The sequence below is a fragment of the Thamnophis elegans genome, chromosome 2 (assembly GCF_009769535.1).
Source record: "Thamnophis elegans isolate rThaEle1 chromosome 2, rThaEle1.pri, whole genome shotgun sequence".
Lineage (NCBI taxonomy): Eukaryota > Metazoa > Chordata > Lepidosauria > Squamata > Colubridae > Thamnophis > Thamnophis elegans.
Window position 1 is genome coordinate 170,345,311 of NC_045542.1, and position 21,776 is coordinate 170,367,086.

General features: G+C 41.4%; 2 protein-coding genes across 6 annotated transcripts in view; both read left to right on the plus strand.

The window, feature by feature from the left end:
• The window catches only part of LOC116503325 (alpha-2-macroglobulin-like), a 70,519-nt gene extending 66,046 nt beyond the window's left edge, over nt 1-4,473 (plus strand). The window contains exons 34-37 of the mRNA XM_032209659.1: nt 985-1,053; nt 2,650-2,752; nt 3,725-3,766; nt 4,271-4,473. Of these exons, the coding sequence (XP_032065550.1) occupies nt 985-1,053; nt 2,650-2,752; nt 3,725-3,766; nt 4,271-4,296 (240 nt within the window). The 3' untranslated portion in view covers nt 4,297-4,473. The remainder of the gene's footprint in view (nt 1-984; nt 1,054-2,649; nt 2,753-3,724; nt 3,767-4,270) is intronic.
• A 7,744-nt stretch (nt 4,474-12,217) lies between these two features.
• The window catches only part of LOC116503328 (alpha-2-macroglobulin-like), a 183,234-nt gene continuing 173,675 nt past the window's right edge, over nt 12,218-21,776 (plus strand). For 2 of the 5 annotated variants that reach the window (XM_032209663.1, XM_032209666.1), the window contains exon 1: nt 12,227-12,438. In XM_032209663.1, the coding sequence (XP_032065554.1) occupies nt 12,344-12,438 (95 nt within the window). In that variant the 5' untranslated portion in view covers nt 12,227-12,343. Of the gene's footprint in view, nt 12,439-21,776 lie in introns of all 5 variants that reach the window. The other 3 variants (XM_032209667.1, XM_032209664.1, XM_032209665.1) reach the window with 3 other exon arrangements.

Sequence of the window (21,776 nt, forward strand, 5' to 3'; positions counted from 1 at the left end):
TTTGTGTTTTTTTATTTGTGCTGATAAATAAATAGAGACTAGTATAGATCTATTTCAAGCTATTTAGCTCTCATCAGCTAGCCATACCCCTACTGGGATTTGAATGTATGTATGTATGTATGTATGTATGTATGTATGTATGTATGTATGTATGTACGCACACACACACACACACACACATATATTCATAAAAAGATAAAATACAAAACAGAAAAGCAAATCAAACAAAACAAAACACATTCAACACTAATAATAAAATAGTGTACAAAAAAAGGAGGAAAAAAGTCATCAAATAAATTTAGCATTTAACATGTAGGATCCACCTTAGCTGGGCACTGAAAACAAAAGGCAGTAAATGCTCCCATTTTACATATATGTGTGTATATATGTATATGTATAAATATGTATCTTTTATCAACTTTTTTCTGATGAACATTCAGTGCATTATTGTCTGAAATTTGGTTTTTTTTTGGTGGAAATCAGAAGTAAATGCTGGTTTCTGGTAAAAACCATTGCAAATCGTGGTCACATGACTGTGGGATGCTTCAAAGAAATAGAAAGGCAGATGGTTGCCAATCACCTAAAATATGATCACATGACCATAGGTGGAGGGCAGCCAGGCGGAGTGGCCCTGCAGAGGTCTGTCATAACCTTGAATGGTTGCTAAGCAACTGGTTGTAAGTTGAGAACTTCCTGTAATTGGAAATGGGGATTAGGAATGCTAAAACAGATTTGTTGAATATTGATATTTTCTCCAATGAAAATAGCAGCTGTCATTCTTTCTCATGATATGGAAAATTGTACCTATCCATCCAATCCAAAGTTAGCCACAACTTTGTGGTGGATTCTTTATTGAGCGGGAGGTTTAACTTGGTGACTTACAAGATCACTTCTAACTCTGTTTCTATGGCCACCTAGTTCAACAGTATCACTATGAATGCTAATAAAGCTCTTTCCGTTTTTCAAATGTTTCCACTCCTGAAGCTGGAAGAGGAAAGTCAGATCGAGAGGACTGAAGTGAACATCAATCATGTCCTGCTATACTTGGACGAGGTGAGTAAGGATAAGGAGCAGAGCCCAAAGAGGGGACAAGATCATTCACTCAAGGGGATAAAATTGAAGGCAGGACCCCTTCTTTTCTCCTTGACCTTATTTTTCTGGGAAGCAAGGAGTTACAAGCTTATTATGGGTTGAGTTTTTTCAAGTGGCCGATACAATGTGCCATATCCTCTACTTCTGGTCAATGGCAGCCTCCACTCTCTACACAAAGATGTACCCTCTGGGGCAGATATATTTTCCTAGGTCAGTGTTTCTCAGCGTTGGTGACTTCAAGATGTATGGACTTCAAACCCCAGAATTTTCCAAGCCGTAAGTTTGATAAACTCTGTTCTATGTGAACAAATGGCATCTCTCTCATATGTCACGATGAGGTTTATTTCCACTACAACAGGGGTGTCAAACTCATGGCTCGGGGGCTGGATCCGGCCCGCAGGGGACTTAGCTCTAGCCCTCAGGGCCACCCTGGAAACAGCAAAGGACCAGCCCATGGTGCCTCTCCCAGTAAAAGCAGAGCTCAGGAGGGCTGCACATGGTCCTTCTGAGCTCTGTTTTTGTTGGCAGAGGGTTATAGGAGGCTGTCTCAGCTGAAAATGGAGCTTGGGTGCCCATTTTTGCTGGCAGAGCAGTTGGGCTACCACAGGTGCCCCCAACGTGAGTGACGTCAAGCTGGCAACACCCATCTTGGCCACACCCACCTTTCCCCTTGAGGTCAAGCACAACCCTGATGTGGCCCTCAATGAAATCGAGTTTGACACCCCTGCACTACATGAAAATATTTCTACTGGAATTCTTCCAATATTAAATAATAGATAGTATCTTCTTAGACTAAGGATGCTCAAATGACTTTCATTTGGGTTCCTGCAGTGAGCAGGTGGTGGGCTGGGTAACCTCAAAGCTCTCTTCTAACTTCAGGATTTCTCGCCTTCAGTCTGTTCAGGCAGAAAAAGAGACCCCACAGCTTTAGGACACAAAGAAAAAGGAAGCTTGAAAGCTCCAGATAGATAGGATTTTACAACGTCCATCTTTCCCCTGACAGTATATTTTAGGCCATCCCCTTTCAGCCCAAGGATGCTGAAAGAGGTTGGAGGTCTCCCTAGAGAACATAAAGACTTCCATTGCATTTCTGTTGAGATGTCCTATAGTAGTGCTTGTTTTTTCACCTCTATGGTAGACATGGTCAAAATACATCCAGGCTTTTCTAGGATCAAATCAGCCTTCAACTGTCATAGAAATGAAGCACATTTACACACCATTCAGAAAAGACAATAGAAAGCTAAGAAGGAAACGAAATGACCAGAAGACATCCTCTCCAGTAGCCTACATCTAGATAAGCAGAGACTAATACCAGACAAACAATCAAGCAGAAAACAATCAAGTAAAAAACTATCAAAAAAACCCTCCACCAACACAGGAAGAGCAAGCTACTGGGTATAAACAGCTAACAAATTCCACATCGCTAGCGCTGGTGATGATACCGAGTCAGGTATAACACAAACAACCAAGCTCAGTGAACAAAAAGGGCTCTACAATGTGTTGCCTGCAGAAGCTCTCTGTCTGGTTTGTAACCTCATAGTCAACTTTTCTCTGCAGGTACCCAAGACAGTGCAAACTTTCTCCTTTACGGTGGAGCAGGAGACACCAGTCCGGGACCTGAAGCCTGCCTTGGTGAAAGTCTACGATTACTATGAAACTGGTGAGAAGGGACTGAATTTCCAGGCATCATGATTAAGTCCAAATCAACAAGGGTTGTTTGGCTGGGATCCTAGAGAAGCTGAGCAGAACATAGTTTCTCTAGTCAATTCATCTATCCCTGGGAATGTTTTTTTTTTTTTTAAAAAAATGCATCTCTGGGAATGGTTTGGAGCACAGGTGTCAAACTCACCATGTCACGTTGCCATCAAGTGATATTTTGCAACATTTTCCCCATTCACAGAGGTGGGGTGGGTGTGACCTGTGCATGACGTATCTGGCCCACAGGCCGCTTTGCAGAGAAGCGCCTGGAAGTGGGTGTGGTTATGTGTGTCAAAAAATCAAGATGGCAGTTGCGACTCAAGACACCTCCATGTGGGTTGTGCTGCTTGTCTGCAACTACTGTATTTTTCAGAGTATAAGACACCTCCCCCCCACAAAGGAGGGTGAAAATCTGAGTGGGTCTTATACACTGAATGCAGAATTTTTGGCCTCCTGAAACCCCGTTCTCTTCACAAAAATTGATGTGCAGAGGGTTTGGGAGGTCTGCAAAGTGCTCCTGGGGGTTGGGGAGGGCAAAAACGAGTGAAAATGGGCCGTATTTTGCTTGTTTTTGTCCCCCAACTCCCAGGAGCACTCTACAAGCCTCCCAAAGCCTAAGCATGCCCTGTTTTTTTGAAAAAAAGGAGGTGTTCAGAGGGTTTGGGAGGCCCGCAGATTGCAAAAACTTTTTTAAAAAATTTACCTCTTCAAAATCTTGGTGCGTCTTATAGTCTGAAAAATACAGTACATGTACACAGGTGGATCATTGACCAAGATTTAACAACAGCCTGGTTAGCTGTAGCTATTACTATGCATGTGAAGCTGTACATTGTACCCCTTTGTACTCCTGGAACATATCATGAATCATATGATGGAGATCAAAGTTTAGGAGAGACACTTCAGCCCTGACAAATTTTCCTTTTTTATGTTTCAGATGAATTTGCAACAGCCGAGTACACGGCCCCCTGCAGTACAGGTAAAGCATGAGTTTCCATTGGCTCAAATGTTTTGAGGGACATGGTTTTAGGTATTCAATTTACGACCCTAATTGACTTCAAAACCATTTGGTGACTGGTCAAAGTTACAACGGCATGGAAATCCCCGTGTTCATGTGATTGAAATTTGGACACTTGGCCACTGGTTCATATTTATGATGGTTGCAGTGTCCTGGGGTCACACGATCCCCTTTTGTGACCTTCTGATGAGCAAAATCAATGGGGAAGCCAGATTCACTTTAAAACTCCCTTAACTCACTTAGCAACAGAAGCTTGGGGCTCAATTGGGGTTCTATGTCGAGGACCATCTATCGTTACTTCTCTGGCTTCTTTCAGAATGACAATTTGTCCATTTATTTTGCGTATAAGCAAAATGGGGAGGGATTGATTCCATTTGGGCCTTCTGCCTCATGCCCACCTAAACTTTGTTTTTTACCAATCTTTCCTACTTTCTTCCTTACTTTCTAACTTTTCTTCTATGACAGATGATACCAAGGAAGTCAAAGCATAAGGATTCCAGCCATGTTTCCAGGAATAGCACACGCTTGGAAAGAATGAATCTCCTGGAAACTAAGGAGGAATCTGGTTTTATACACAAACATATTACATACCCAGAGCCACCCAGAGCCATTGACTAAAATGGGTGGCTATAGAAACTGAATAAATAAATAAATGTTTTCAGAATCAAGGTAGCTTCTTTGTTTTTCTTCTCATAGTTGGGCACTTTATTCATTATTTCCCAAAAGAGAATCAAATCTGTGTTTTCACCATACTGGCAGCAATATGTGTGTGTGTGTGTGTGTACAGTGGTGAAATTCATTGTTTTTACTACTTGTTCTGTGGGCCTCGCTTGGTGGGCCTGGCAAGGGAAGGATACTGCAAAATCTCCATTCCCACCCCACTCTGGGGCCAGCCAGAGGTGGTATTTGCAGGTTCTCCAAACTACTTAAAATTTCTGCTACTGGTTCTCTAGAACCTGTCAAAACCTGCTGTATTGTGTGTATGTGTGTGTGTACTGTGTTTCCCCTGAAAATAAGACAGGGTCTTATTTTCTTTTGACCAGAAATAAGCACTTGGCCTTATTTTTGGGGAGGTCTTATTATTTTTGAGGTGCAGGAGGCATAGCTATACTGTTTATATAATGGTATGTATATGTCTGTTTATCTGTATGTATCTATCTATATGTGTACAGTTCTCTCTCTCTCTCTCTCTCTCTCTCTCTCTCTCTCTCTCTCTCTCACACACACACACACACACACACACACACACACACACACACACACACAGTTGCCAGGCTTCTTAAAAGAAATCCAGAAGACTTGAAGAAGCTTACAAAGAGAGGGGGACCTTCTCAAATATATTTATACTGACATTGCCATTATAATTGTTTCTCTCTTTTTCTGACCCTGTAATTCTTCTACATGTAATCTTTGACTTACAATATTTCATTTAGTGACTGTTCGAAGTTACAATGGCACTGAAAAGAGTGATATGATCATTTTTCACACTTGCGGTGGTTGTAGCATCCCCACGGTCATAGGATCAAAATCCAGGTGCTCTGGCTCATATTCATGACAGTTGCATTGCCCTGGGATCATCTGATCACCATTTGCGACCTTCCCAGCTGGCTTCCGATAAGCACAGTCAATGGTGGAAAACTAGATTCATTTAACAATTGCACGATTTGCTTAACACCTTGCAAAAAAGGGCACAACCCACTTAACAACTAAGTAGCTTAGCAATGGAAATGTTGGGCTGCACTGTGGTCATAATTCAACAATACTGTAGGTCAGTGATGGAGAGCTGAGGTGGCGCAGTGGTTAGAGTGCAGTACTGCAGGCTACTTTAGCTGACTGCTAGTTCGGCAGTTCGGCGGTTCAAATCTCACTGGCTCAGGGTTGACTCAGCCTTCCATCCTTCTGAGGTGGGTAAAATGAGGACCCGGATTGTTGGGGGCAATATGGTGACTATGTAAACCACTTAGAGAGGACTGAAAGCCCTATGAAGCGGTATATAAGTCTAACTGCTATTGCTATTGCTATTCACCTCAGGTACCAAAATTATGCGCTCACTCGCCATCACATGCTCTCGCATGCCCAGCCCCATAATTTAATGCCCCCCATGCCGTGCCCCATGTGTATTTGATGCCCCCTCACTGCCCTGCGCATGTGCACATGGCTTTCTTGGAGGGTAGGGAGGGCGCAAACAACCTCCCCCACACTCTTAGAGGCCCTCTGAGGGCCAGAAACAGCCCGTTTTCCGACTTGTGGTGGACCTAGTAGGTCCGGTTTTTGCACTCCCCAGGCTCTAGAAGCCTTCTAGGAGTGTGGGGAGGGAGAAAAATGGCCCAACATGGAAACCAAAAGTTTGAGAATGGACTTCCGGTTTTTGCATTGGGTGGTTTTTCGCCTTCTAGAGGCTTCAGGGTGGTGACAAACAGCCGAATGTGCAAACCGGAAGTCCTGTGAGAAAAATATCCCAGATATATTTTCTACATATCAAAGAAATGGTCAAGGAGACTATGATCAACGAAAAGCATCTAGTTTATTTCCCTTGCGCAAATGGATTCCCACACAAATGAGAATACCTAGAAGGTACACAGCCGCACCTTAAATACACAAAATGACTTATCAAATGCTTCCTAATTTGGATACAAAAATACAGTTGTGTGCAAAAGAAAACAATGTGAAAAGTGCATGGAAATTCCCCAAATGTTCCAACCCCCCCCCCAGTAATATAAGTGTTCAGAAGCCCCAAAGGACCTCACTTTCCCAGAAGTAAACAAGAAGATCATTACCAGCTTCCTGCAAACCATGTCCTGTTATTCCCATCAGGCTATTTCTGGTCAGGTCACTGTAACTTTCAGATTTGGCTCCATGCTGTCATTTTCCAGGGTAACTTGCTGGCTAGTCAGATATTCAAAATGGAGTCTATCAGGTTCCTCAAATAACTTTAACAAATTTACTCAAATAATTAGGATTTCATCCCTATTCTCACAAGTTCATTCCCCAAGAAGCCTCCAGAGGAGAAAAATGGCCAAAAATCAAGGCCAAAAATCAGCTGGCCAGTGTGAGCTGAAGCTGACAGGGCAACGCCCCACATATATATTTTCAGAGCTACAGAAATTATTAAATAGAGAAGAGAAACAACTGGAATACCTAGAGCACATAACAAGAAAATATGATGAAAAAATTGAAAATGTTCATCAAATGCAAAACGGGGTGATTGAAACTCAAAACACCGAAGTGGAAAATGAATATAAAGAGACTAAACCTCTGATATCTATGGTAATTGGTTTGTTGCTGGAAGTGGAAAGAATGGAATACAGAAAGAGGAATCAAATGGAGAGGAAATCTACTTCAAGGGTCAAGATATAGAAGAAGATAAAATTAAAAAACCTATGGACTTAAAGAAAGAAATTCTACTAGCAAAAGTTTTGCTAACACTGCTGACAATCAAAGACAAACTGAATAAGGAAACAGAAAGAGGGCATCAAGATTACATGAGAGATCTTATAAGCAAGAAGATGCGTAGAGAAGTCCAGACAAAGCTGACCAAGAAGATAACTAGAGGATTGATACCACAAATGGCAGAAGATATGAGATTGTTTTGTAATTGGAAAGATACAGGTTGATAGATGGAAGAATATAACTTAAAACTAGTTAAATTTAGTGAAATTTAGTAATAATAGATATAATTAAATAAATAATTGATAATGATAATGTATACAATGTGTTGTGTTATGATAAGTAAAAATTGGATATGAATATTGAATGGTACTCATGAAAGGAAGATTAGAAATCCTTTTGGATTATATACAGAGGCTAATAAACAAGAATTAAATTAGATATAGTTAAGTTTTGATTATTAGGGGAAAATGTTATGATATAGGATATAGTTAAATAAAGGAGGGATAATGAAGGCAACCTATATATATGTATGGGTACAATATAAAGAAACTGGATGAAAACTGCAAACAGTGATCTGGAAAGGAGGATTAGAAAAGTTTGTTATTAAATATTATGGATGTTTAGCTAGAATGGGACATAAGGATTCATTGCTATTGGAGGATTTTAGAAATATCAAATGAAATGCCAGTATGTGGTTATGTATTAAATCTTGGTATATTTTATGATGAAGGACGTTTAAACAATTATAGTCAAATAAAAATGGAGGTATAAGGGTAATATCTGAGTTATAATACTATGGCAGAAGATATACAGTAAGATTGTTTTGTTATTGGAAAGATACAGGCTGATAGATGGAAGAATATAGCTTAACAGTAGTGAAACTTAGTGAAACTTACTAATAATAAATATAACTAAATAAATAATTGATAATGATAATGTATACAATGTGTAGTGTTATAATAAGTAATAATTGGATATGAATATTGAATGCTACTCATGGAAGGAAGATTAGAAATCCCTTTGGATTGTATACAAAAGTTAATAAAAAAAGAATCAAGCTAGATACAGTAAAGTTTTGATTATTAGGGGTAAAATGTTATAATACAGGCTATAGTCAAATAAAGGAGGGATAACGATGACAACCTATATACATATATATGAGTATAATATAAGGAAACTAGATGAAAATTGCCAACAGTGATTTGGAAAGGAGGATTAGAAAAGTCTGTTATTAAATATTATGGATGTTTAGCTAGAATAGGACATAAGGATTCAGTGTTATTGGAGGATTTTAGAAATAGTATATGAAATGCCATTATGTGGTTATGCATTAAATTTTGGTATCGTTTATGATGAAGGAGTTTAAATAATTGTAGTCAAACATAAATGGAGGTATAAGAGTAACATGTATAAATATTTGAGTTAAAATACTTGAGTTAATATGAATTATGCTTGATGGATGTGGAAGAGATGCACGAAAACCTTTTGCAACCAACTGATACACTTTCTACAGTATGTATGGATGAGAATTTTTTTATGTTGTTTTTTATGTTTAAAAATTAAAAAAAAAATGCAAAAAAATTATCCCCAAGTTCTTTGGCTGACACACAAGTGCTGTCAGGAAACTGCCAGCTGGGGGTAGTTGTATTGATTTCAGCTGGCTTTTAAAAAAACAAAAACCCAAAGTCCATCCTTTCATTGCTCCATCAGTGCATGTGCAGGAAAAAAAAAAACCATCATGAAGTAGAGAGAATGGAGCACAGGTTTAAGGATCTTTCCTTACCATGACATCAAATGCAGCAGGTAACCTGGACAAACCCCTTGATCTAGCAGAAGCTAAGCACAGTTTTCAAAGCATAGCAGAAATGTTTTTGAATCCCACCACTGGGTAGCTTCTCGGATTAGCTAGATCTTTGCACCGCATTGTGCAGACATAAGCAAAGGTGGATGAAGATTGGATTTTTCCAAGTTAAAGTATTCTTCTAATTCCGCGATGGCGAACCTATGGCACAAGTGCCAGAAATGGCACGCAGAGCCATTGTTCTGGATACGTGGAGCTATCACCCGTTGCTCTTCCGAGTTCTAGTGTGTAGGTCAGCTGGTCTTCACAAGTGCAGGAGTGCCAGAAAGCGGAAGAGCCGCTGCCTGGGAGACGCGCTACCAAGAAAGTGGTTGCGGTAAGCGCCGCACCGCCCATGAAGTGGTTGCACTCCCTTGGCAGGCTGGGAAGGTGCTTCGGCTTTCCCTCCCTGTCCAGGGTTGCGGAACTGAGCTGTCAGTGGGGACGTCCCGCTACTCCGACGGGGACCAGATGGGTGGGCAGGGAGGCACAAGTACCCCTGAAAGGCAAGGCAAAGCTGGCACATGTGCACTGGACGGTTGGTCTTCGTGCATGCATCTGCACCAGAAACCAGACGATTATCTGCTTTTTTAGTTTGAAGCATGCACCTGTTTTGGCACTCAGTGCGGAAAAAGTTACCGTGTGCTTCAGTTTCGGCAACACTGTTCTAATTCCTAGGTTTTCTTTTTCTTTTTGACAAGCCAATGTTGTTTGTTATGACTGGCTTTCAAATCAAATGTTAGCCTTTAATACACAGAAGTCCACTGATAACTTCTACTAATGAGATATTCTATTCTTTGCAGCATCCACTCTGGTATGTATAGCATCCATGGCGTCTTTAATGACTTTTTGATGATCATGTTGATTTGTTTAAATTTATTGGCTGCTCAATTCCAGTGGGCCTTCTCACCTCCAGAATAAAAGTGGTTACATCTAATAGGTACATCTAGTCTCTTCTTTAAAGTAGGAGCAATGAAAGTAGAATTTAAACGGTGATCAGGAAGGAAGGATGACAACAGCTTCCCAACAGCTTTGGTGTAAAGTCCATGTAATCTAAATATTATTTTAAGGAATGTTGGTCATTTACCTACTTCCCCTAACAATTTGTTTTTTTGCCACAGGTGGAGGCAGTTATTTTTTCTTTAATCTGACAGATCCGGGAAAAGGCTGATGAAACAACCAAACAATTAATTACATTCCCAAAACTCCCTGTCTTTCACAAGAGCCACAGTTTCCTTGGCCAGAATGCAAAGCTTAGGGTAAATCTGTTGGGTTTCCCCCCTACCTGGCAGGCTTCCCTGGTTGTGTTGGCAGGTTGATCACCTGTTTTACTGGAAAGACAAGTTAATTTTAATCCTCCCCCTGCACGAACTGTCCTGAGACCTGAGGATGAACATTGCTATTATCTCTGAGACTAGATGAGATGGAGACCATGATTATAATATATTATTAGGAGGATATAATTTTTTCAGAATAAACAGATCCAACAAAAGAGTAGCAATAGTTGTATGTATGCATAATATGTAAAGATGTAGGTATGTACAAAATTATTATGGATAGTCCTCGACTTACAACAGTCCATTTAGTGACTGTTCAAAGTTACACTTGCACTGAAAAAAGTGTCTTCTGGCCATTTCCCCCAGCTATGACCTTTGTAGCATTCCCACGATCATGTGATCAAAAATGTAGATGCTTGGCAACTGGTTCATACTTATGACTGTTGCTGTGTCCCAAGGTCATGTGATTACAATCTTTTAACAAGCAAAATCAATAGGGAAGTCAGATTCACTTAACAACCGTGTTACTAACTTATCAATCACAGTGATTCACTTAACAACGATGGCAAGAAATGTTGTAAAATGGGGCAAAACTCACTTAACAAATGTCTCATAACAACACAGATTTTGACTCAGTTGTGATTACCTGTATAGCTGCACAAAAATATGTATGTATGTATGTATGTATGTATGTATGTATGTATGTACGTACGTATGTACGTACATACGTACGTACATATGTATGTAAAGAATAACTACAGCTACATACAAATACATGATGTCAGGGATCATGTCATGAAAAGGGAAAAAATGTAAACAGGAAAAGGCGAGTGCTGAGGTTAGGCTAGCTAGCTGCTGCCACACCGTGGATGACTGCCTGTTTAAAAAAGCCTCTAAAAAGCGCCCTCTACTATGAGGCAGGAGAACTGCATGCCTCATCTAGTCCGACTTTTTAGGCGCTTGAGCAGTTAAGCGAGGGTTAAAAGCACAAAAAATCCCCGAGGTAGGTGAGGCACGCAGTTCTCCTGCCTCATAGTAGAGGGCACATTTTTAGAGGCTTCAACTCTGTCATTCTGTTTAAAGCTGCAGCGTCACTCTCACTCTTCCTCCTCTCTTTCTCCATTTCTGATGCCCCCACCCCCACACCACGCTCCCTCTTTTCCTTCAAATTTCCTTTTTTTCTTTTTTCTTTAATAAATGCAATTCTCAGGCATTCTCTCCTCACCTGCGACATCCCATTGACTAAAGCACTTTCTTTCACCCGCCTGTGCTCGTGGCAGAGCTCAGGCGGACTGCCGCGAGCTCAGGCGGGCAAAAGAAAGTGCTTTAGTCAGTGGGGTGTCGGGGGAGAGGACTGCCTCACCAGCCATAAACCTCACCACACGTCACTGGACCAAGTCGTACTGGAATTCATCATAATGATGTAGGTAACTAAACCAAGTCAGACTAGTGTTTTAGACTTTTAAGACAGCTACTTCAACCAACTAAGAAAGAACTTAGGAAGGACTCCATGGATGGAAATCCTAAAAGGAAAAACAATTTAGGATGCTTGGGAAACTGAAAATCAAAATGAAGGTCTTTAAAAAAAACTATATCACAGAGAAAGATAAACAAGTGACACATTATGAAAGCTGGTGGAAAGCTTGTATGTCTACTTTTGTAACTATACTTAAGACAAAAAAGAGCAACACATGTCACTGTGACATTGAGGTTTTTGAGTTTTGGTGGTTTGGAGGTTTAAAAAAACCCAGCTGTAAACCACTAGATTACATAGGATTCGAAGGAAACCTCCCTGGATCCTCCTTCTGTGCAGAATAAAGTTGGGTTGTTTCAGCCTCCACCCCCATGTGCTCTTTTGGCCTTGAACATTGGCAAGGACCCACATTTGTGATGGGAAATCAGACCTCTCCCCTTTCCTAGGATTTATCTGTTCTTCCACACGGACTGTTTTCAGAGAGGCAGTCAGAGCTGAAGAGGAAACAGCTGAGACTTTTCAGCACAACTTCGCAGCCAGCCTCTCTCTTCAATATCATGGGGGAAAGCTGGCAATGTGGAAAAAATGTCGTCCTTCTCCTTCTCCTGTCTGTCCTTCTCAGGACCACCGTAGCTGTTACTGAGCGCGAAATGTAAGTTTCTTTCTGCTGCTTACTTCCTTTTCTGTCTTCTTTGGTTGGGAAAGATTTAGGTTTTAAACTCCGCTCTGTTTTATTTTTAAAGTAAGCATCTCTCAGTACAGGATTTCCAAAGGGAAACTTAAGGAGGAGCAATGCCCCAGAGATATTTGGGCGGGGGGACCTTAAAAGAAATCTGTAATATTATGGAATTTCTCAGTCATCCAGGTCATGGTTGTCCCAAAAGTGATTTTTCAAGAGACAACTGAACTTTCTGGTTTTTCTTTGAAGACATTTTGCTTCTCATCCAAGAAGCTTCTTCAGCTTTGCCTCTTGCAAAAGCACCTTTGGGACATCTGTAAGATTAATTTCCATTTTGGCTTTGGACCCTGAGGTGGCATTAGGAGGTGGAGGGATAGCCACCTTATGTATTGAACTGAGAAGGGCCCCCATAGAATGCAAGGCAACTTTGGAGTATAATGCACAGGATATACTCTTTGAGGAAGATGAGTGCTTCAGAAATGTGAAAAATAAATAAGTAAACATAACATAAAATAATGCTAGACAAGACCTGTGCTGAAAATGGAAGGGTCATTTCTGCAACATATATTTAGTGCTTATTTTAAAGATAGTAATTTCATTTGTGCATCCTATCTACCATATTTTCACGACTATAAGCCGCACTGAAAATCCTAAAATTTGATAAAAAACCGGCAGTGCGGCTTATAACCCGGTGTGCTTTATGTATGGAAAAAGATCGAAAATCTCTCCCTCCCGATTTGACACTCAAACTTGAAGCACAAGGACGGCTGGGCTGAGCGCCCGTTTCCGAGCCCTCCCCCGCTTGGTAGGAAGTCCAGATCGAAAGCCAAGCCTGCGTCTGGCTGGCTGACTGGCCGGACTACCAGCCCCAGCAGCAGCCCCCGGCCAGTTGGGGTAGAGGAATACAAGCCCCATTAGCCCCAGCCCAGGCTTTCCCTCCACCCCTGCATTGACGCGTCGTTCAACCGACCCATTTCCCCCCCGGGTTTTATTTGCCAGCGGAGCCCACCCACCAGACAGACCCTCGCCCCGTTTTCTCCCCCCACCCAGCGTTTCCTCTAAGCTGCGCGCGTGAGCGGCCGCGCAGGTAACAAAGAAACACCGCGCACAAGTTTCAAAGTGCAGCGCAGTGTTTTTGAATGTCTTTAAATGTGACTGGAAATATCCCCCTTCCCTCCTTTCTGAACTCTGATTTCTGATTGGTGAAATCAAGGAAAACTGCCTGGAGACTGATGACGCTGCAGAAGGGAGAATTCCCATTGGTCCCCCAGCTGCAAAATGTCAGAAATCTCCCCGTTCTGCCAGGCGGCTGCCAAAGGGAAGGGAGGGTTGGGGCGCTTCTCCCAACAGCCCAGGGCCGGCTCCTCTGCCTTCCTCGGCGGTTGGGAGAGCGCTGCGCCCCTTTCAGTCTCCCTGGGGGCCGCCAGGGTTGCTGCAGCTGGAGACGAGCACTGCTGGGGAGAAGCCAGCGGGAGGGGGAGGAGACACCTTTTCCCTCCTCTCCCCCGGATCTCCCCCCGGCAGCGCTCGCCCCGCGGGGGCTGCCTGGCCCACGGGGGCTGCCTGGCACCGATCAGCTGAGAGGCTGGCAAAGAAGCGGCTCTGGGAGGAAGAAGGCAGGGATGCTGGCTGCCATTCGCTTCCCTTCCTGTTCGCCGCCGCCTGCAGCCCACAGCACCCCCTCTAGCTGGTGTGGGGGTGGCTTCAGGCTGTTCCTGCCCTTCCCCTTTTGGCTGCCGCTGCTTTTCTGCGGTGCCCAAGCTGGCCCAGCCCTGACTCGCTGCCCTAAACTCAGGGAGACCCTCTGCAGTCCCTCTCATCTGGCCGGGATGCCAGTGAGAGTGTGTTGGGCTGAAGGAAGGAGGGATACTCTCTCTCTCTTGAGCAAATAATAAATAAATCCACACGCGGGGCTCGACGGAGCTTTGAAAGCCGCTTTCTCGCCCGGAGCTTCCCTTCACATCTCTGGAACGGCTTGGCTCCTTTCTTCTTTTTTTTTAGGGCGCCCCTCCATTGGTGCGGCGTATAACCCGGTGCGCTTTATGTATGAAAAAAGTTTGAAAAATTAACGTTAACTGATACTGCGGCTTATAACCCGGTGCGGCTTATGGTTGTGAAAATACGGTATCTATCATTCCTTCCTTCCTTCCTTCCTCCCTTCCTCCCTCCCTCCTTCCTTCCTTCCTTCCTTCGAAAGGTTTCCTAGGAGCATAAATAAATTAATGAGAATATAGTCTGGACTTTTGTAAAGACCAAACAAATTGCTCCTTGGCAGACAAACAGGTACATCTTTCCATTTTATGAATACAGAGAAGAAAAAAACCTTTGAGAACATCCAGTCAATTCCTTGGCGCATGGCAAGATTTCAAATTCTAACAAACAGTTTCTAGTATCCAGTTGGAATATGCCTTCCTGAAAATGAAAACCATTAGTTCCTAATGACAGGAAAGATTCCTGTCGGGAATTTAAAGTGCTGTCATCTATCCAGGCCATTTTTCAAGGCTAAAAATACTCAGCTCCAATTGGCACATGCCAAATCTGGCCCTTAGCTTTATTACAATGTTGGTTAATATTTAATTTGCGTATCTTTTGGGGAAGAGAATGTTTTCTTTATATACAACTGCTGCCAACCTAGCAGTTTGAAAGCATGTAGAAATGGAAGTCAAAAAAAATAGGGACCACCTTTGGTGGGAAGGTAACAGCGTTCCATGCACTTTTGGCATTTAGTCATGCCGGCCACATGACCACGGAGACGTCTTCGGACAGTGCTGGCTCTTTGGCTTTTAAACAGAGATGAGCACCGCCCCCTAGAGCCAGGAACGACTGGCATATATGTGCAAGGGGAACCTTTACCTTTATATATTGTTTCCCTGAAAATAAGACTTAACTGGATAACCGAAATAAGCCCTAGCATGATTTTTCAGAAAGCTGGTAATATAAGCCCTATGCGAAAAATAAGCCCCAGTTAAGATAATCAACCAGACAAACACATTTAGGACCATATTTTCCCCCAAATACACCCTAATCAGAAAATAAGCCCAAATGCGTATTTTGGAGCAAAAATTAATATAAGACCCAGTCTTATTTTTGGGGAAACATAGATCCAAATACACACAAACACACGTTTGTGAGCACACTGGCTCACATTTAAAATGAAATTCTGTTGCCTGCTCTCAAAAGAAAGTATATATTTTCTCATACACATACATAATACATATGTACACATTACACAGTCACTCTTTGTATATAGCATGCGTATATGTAGCCCTTAATGGTACTAACTACGTCTACCTGGAGGCCCAAGTTCACAAAATGAAATTCAACATAGAGAAAAGTAAAGTTTTACAGTTAGGCAAGAAAAACCAAAAGTACAGAGACAGATTAGGTGAAATCTGGCTTAAGAGCAGTAACTGTGAAAGGGATCTTGGAGTCTTAGTGGACAATCAATTAAATATTGAGCTAGTAGTATGTGGTGGCAGCCAAAAAAGCCAGTGCAATCCTAATTTGCATTAATTAGGGATTGAATCAAGATCACATGAAATACAAATCCCACTCTATAAAGCCTTGGTAAAGCCACACCTAGAATACTGCATCCAGTTTTGGTCACCACACTATAAAAATGATGTTAAGACTCTAGAAAGAGTGCAGAGAACAAAAGTATTAGGGACTGGAGGCTGAAACATATGAAGAATGGTTATAAGAACGGGGCATGGCAAGTTAGTGAAGAGGATGATGGTCTTCCAATATTTGAGGGGCTGCCGCAGAGGAGGCAGTCAATCTATTTTGGAAAAGCACCAAAGGTCAGACAAGGAATAATGAATGGAAAAGGAACAAGAAGAGATTTAACCTAGAAATAAGTAGAAATTTTCTGACAGTGAGAACAATCAACCAAAGAACAGCTTGCCTTCAGAAGTTGTGGGAGCTTCATCCCTGGAAGCTTTCAAGAAGAGACTGGACAGCCATCTGTCAGAAATCATACAGGGTCTCCTGCTTGAGCAGGGGCTTGGACTGGATGACCTACAAGGTCCCTTCCAACTCTGTTATTCTGTAATTTCCTAGCTAGCATGCTGGCTGGGGAATTCTGGGAGCTGAAATCCACACACCTTAAAGTTGCTAAGGTTGCATTAGAGATATGTGTCAATGAAGACTCAGTCCTCCTGGTCAAATGTGTCAAAGGTTGAATCATGGCAACTTGATCAATCTTTGTTAATCCAAGATGTTTCATTGCTCATTCAAACAACTTGACCAGCCAGAGCAAAATTAGTTAGGCAGAGAGTCAGAGAGTTGTTGGAAGGTATCAACTCTCATCACACCAACTCCAGGAGTTTCGCCCCAGATTGCAGCCCATTTTGGGGAGAAACCCCTAAAATTAGTGTGGCTTACATGTGTCTTATACATTACAATATGTTTTACACATTGGTAACAAAAATGTGAACACCACATTTGAGAGAGGGAGAAGAAAGTGAATGTACAAATATAGTGTATGGAGAGCAGAAGAGCAATAATTGGGTTTTTTTCCTTTTGGGGAGTTGATGGTAAGGTGAATTAACATAAACATTTAATAATACAATACGATGTTGGCTATGTAATAGTATACACACTATTATATGTTATGAAAATGAAAAAATAAAAAAAATAATTAAAAAAAACTAAACTAAATTTGTTATTTTGGGCAATTTTTTTGCAAGTCTTAATTCATTCCCAACCTCTAACCTTTCTGCCTCAAATGAAGAACTTACTTTGGAAATGCGAAATGGGGAACCAGGTATCACACATCAGTCACACAAGAAGAGCAAGGTATGCAAAAAGAGAAGTCACCTTCTGGTTGGTGATTCAATCGTAAGGGATGTAAATTTAGGAAAGGATATGGAGGTTTTTTTTTTTTTTTAATACATTTTATTTATTTCATTTTCATTTCCATTTTATACAATCACTTATATACTGTGCGTAACAAAAAACAAAAAAAGGAAAGAATACTTCAATCCCCCATACACCCTTTCTTCTCCCCCTCCAACTTTCATTTCTCCCCTCAGCATTCCCCTCTTCTACTTCCCTTCCCCCTCAGACATCTCCCCCTCCCTCCATCTCACCCTCCTTACATTCCCCTCTCGCTCCCTCTTTACTTCTCCCTCTTCTTTCCCTCTTCTCCTCACTTGGTGTATCCCTACAATTAATCTATTCAGTTTATTTTTTAGAAAATAAAAGAGAAAAAGAAAAAAAAGGAAAACGAGCCGCAGTATACAAGTGAATTCTTATTGTTCTAAGAATTGAAACTGTAATTCCACCCTCCCCCCTCCCCCCTATAATCCCCCCTCCCTAACCCCCTTACGGCTTCCCAGGTCCCATACCCGGTATAGTTCTTTAACAAGCACTTGAGTATAATAAAGCCAGCTAACTTTAAAGTTAAAAAAAAATAAAAGAAAAACAAAAAAAAAAGGAATAGTAAAAAATAGAAAAGAAAAAAACACACAAACACACAAAAAAAAGAAAAACAAGAAAGATCAATAAACCCACTACATTAACACAGCTTCCCATCATCTGTAAATCTTAAACAATGTAGCTCATTCCAAATTTCGGTTATTTTACTACTTGCAGGGTTTCAAACTGTATTAGAGCCAGGTAAGTTAATCAATTAGGATTCCCCAACTAAAAGTCTCATTGCTTTATCTATCTATTCAGACCTTTAATTTATCTCTTTTTTATCCGAATATCCAAACCTTTCTATAAAACCATTAAACTCAAGTACTTCTTTCATTTTTCATTTCCAACACCTCCCTTTCTATCCTTACCCACATCCACATGTAAATTTTTTTACCTTCCGCCCTGCCTTTATCCATATCCACATATATATTTTATCCGCGTCCATTGCTCCTCACATATTTACTCCACCTTCCTGGAGACTCTCTGACTAATCTTTCTTAACCTTATATTGAAATAGCAACTCATACAAACATCAGCTTGCATTCTAGCCCCAAGTAGTCTAGTTAAGCTTTCGCTACCCTTCCCTCTCCCACGCGCCTCCCAACTCTGTTCGTCCCAGACCACAACTCAAAAAGATCGCGATCTCCGCTCTCCTCACCTAGGAAAATAATTCATGCGCAATTTGAGTTAGAGTTCAAACAAATCTTATATACAATATGTGTCCACAATCAGCAACGCTTCTTTCAGTCTCCATGTCTCATCATCGATATACAACTTTTCCATTTTATCCCAGGCAGAAATCATAAAGTTTTAAGAACATCGCTAAGTCTTTATTCTTTACTCTTCTGCCCTTCCGGAAGAGGAAAGCAACACCCTCCGCCTTGTAGCCACGTGTCTCGCTGCTTGTCTTCTCCTTCTCCTTGTCTCTCTCCAGGTCCGGATGAGTCAGGAAGTCCCGCCTTCAGGGTCTTGTAATAAAATTCTCGGGCTTCACAGACAGAATTAATGCGGTATTTTTGGTTGCCAAATGTAACTGTAATGCCAGCTGGGACTTCCCATTTGTATGGAATCTGAGAATTTCTGAGTTCTTCAGTTAAGAAAATGTAATCTCTCCTTGCTCTTAATATTTGAGATGGTATCTCTTTAAAAACAATCAAGTCCTGTCCATCAATTCTCAACCTCTTGTTGTAAAGCCTCTGCATTATCACATTTCTGGATTCCCTTGTGGTAAAGTATATAATTATGTCCCTCGGAAGCTGTCGCTGTTTTGCTACCCACGAATTCTGGCGGTAAATTTTTTGAATCTGCCAATCAAAGTTAAGTCCCGGACTTCCCACCGAGCGGCTAAGAGCCTCAAAGAAGATCTGTTTCAAATTCTCCTGTTCGTTTTCACGCAGTCCTCTAACTCTTATTGCGAAGGCAGTCTTATTATAATTTATCATGACAAGTTGTTTTGAGCATTTTCAATTTCCTGTTGTAACGTTTGAATTTTGGATGTCAAATTAAAGTTAGTTTCTTCCAAAAGTTCCAATTTATCCTCCGTTTCAGCAATATAATCTGTCATGACTGTCATTACTCCGATCATATCCTCCTTTGCTTGAGCAATTTTAGCATCAAATTGATCATATAAATCCTATATCAGTTGATTAATTTCCTGTCTGAAATTATTAAGCGTTTTGAGAAGAAATTCTTGTGTTAACAAATCTCCAGTGGAGGACGTAGGAGGCAAGGGTAGCGGCTTCATAGCAGTTTTTTGAGATATGTTATTAAGGAAGCGCTTCTGCTTAGATTTGGGAGCCATTCCAGAATAAAAATAAAAGACAAGCAATCAAGCAAGCCAAGAATCAAAGTCTCTGCTCCCCTCAGTTAATCTTTTAACAGTTATACGGAGAAGCCTTCAGGAGAGTAGGGCTGACTAAGTACGTCACATCAAACACAAAAGCTATAAGATCGCCATCTTGTGACGCAGCTAGAAAAGGGAGCCTTTTGCAAAGTTGAAGCTGGTATTTTAGATAGTAATAGAAGAAATTCCTCAGGAATGGTCCCCGCCCGGATTAATTTTAAATAGCTTAGCTTTGTCCTGGGGGGGGGGGCAATCTGCCTAGGGCTGCAAAAAAGGCAGCTGCGGAGAACTGGCTGGAGTAAAAGCTCAGCTAATGTTGAACCTCTTCTCCATTCACAGCAAAAAAAAAGCTATGAATTACAAAGAGATCCTAACGACTGACCTTCTCCCTGCCCCTTTCTGCCAGAAAGGGGAGATATCTATAGATCTTATAAGATATACAGACCAGAACCCTGAGAGGAGCTTCGTTAAGCTCCCGACGGCGGCAGGCTCCTCCCCCCGAAGCCGATATGGAGGTTTTAAAAGAGGTCAGGTGTCTGCCAGGTGCTACTGCTAGCAGAGACAAGAGGTGTATTCTTAAGATAGTCAAGAATGCAAGTAAGGACTGTGACGTTGATGCTCTTATACATCTTGGCACAAATGATCTGTCCCAAAAAGATGTACTTTCTGTGCAGAATGATTTCCAGAACTTGGGGTATGAACTTAGTAGTAGAGGTTGTAGGGTTATCTTTTCAGAGGTTAAGGAACAAAAAGGGAAGGGCCAGAGTGTAGCAGAGTTTAATGTGTGGCTAAAGGAGTAGTGTAAAAGGGAAGGCTTTGGTTTTATTAATCATGATGTCTGTAGCTGGTCCAATGAAAAACTGTACAAAAGAGATGGTTTGCACCATCCAAGAAAGGGACTGAGTTATTTGGCATTAAATTCACAGATTTTATGGATAAGTATTTAAACTGAACAGCAGGGACAGAGAATTAATTGATACAGAATATTTTTGTCCCCAGCAATCTAAAATTCATAAGGTTATCAGTGCATGTAACATAGATAGCAGTTAGACTTATATACTGCTTCATAGGGCTTTCAGCCCTCTCTAAGCGGTTTACAGAGTCAGCATATTGCCCCCAACAACAATCCGGGTCCTCATTTTACCCACCTCAGAAGGATGGAAGGTTGAGTCAACTCTGAGCCGGTGAGATTTGAACAGCCGAACTGCAGAACTCCAGTCAGCTGAAATAGCCTGCAGTGCTGCATTTAACCACTGCACCATCTCGGCTCTTCTTGTGCTTGTGCGGGTAAGATTATCACTCCTGCTGTCAAGCAAAACCAAGCATTTAATAGTGAGTGCCCTACCATGTGCATGAATCATACAAGTGGCAAGAAAATATGGGCAGTCAGGCATAACACAGATTATGTAGACAATAAACACAGGGTCAGTCAAAATGGACTCAAATGTCTATACACTAATGCACAGAGTATGAAGAATAGACAGGGTGAATTAGAAATTCAAGTAAATGAGGGCAGATATGATATTGTTGTCATTACAGAAACTTGGTGGGATGAAACCCACAAATGGAACATACAGCTAGCAGGATTTAAATTATTTAAAAGAAATAGACCAAATAAAAGAAGAGGTGGAGTTGCACTACATATAAGAAATAACTACTTCTCTACAGAAATAGAGCACAACAATGATGAGGACTATTTTAAATGCATTTGGGTCAATATTAAAGGTTGGGGGGGGATGACATTGCCATAGATCTATACTACAGGTCACCCAACCAAGCAGAGGAAGTAGATGCAGTTTTTGTTAGTCAGCTAACTAAGGTATGTAGGAAGCATACCACAATAGTAGTGGGGGATTTTAAGTACCCTGACATCAACTGGGAAACAAACTCTGCACCAAGTGGAAGATCCAACAGGTTCCTAACAAACCTAGCAGACAACTTTATTTCCCAAAAAGTAGAGAAGCAAATAAGTTTTTCAGTACTTGGCGGACTGGGGGTACGTGGTCATCCATGGTTTCAGCGTAGATAAGGATATCATCTAGTAAAT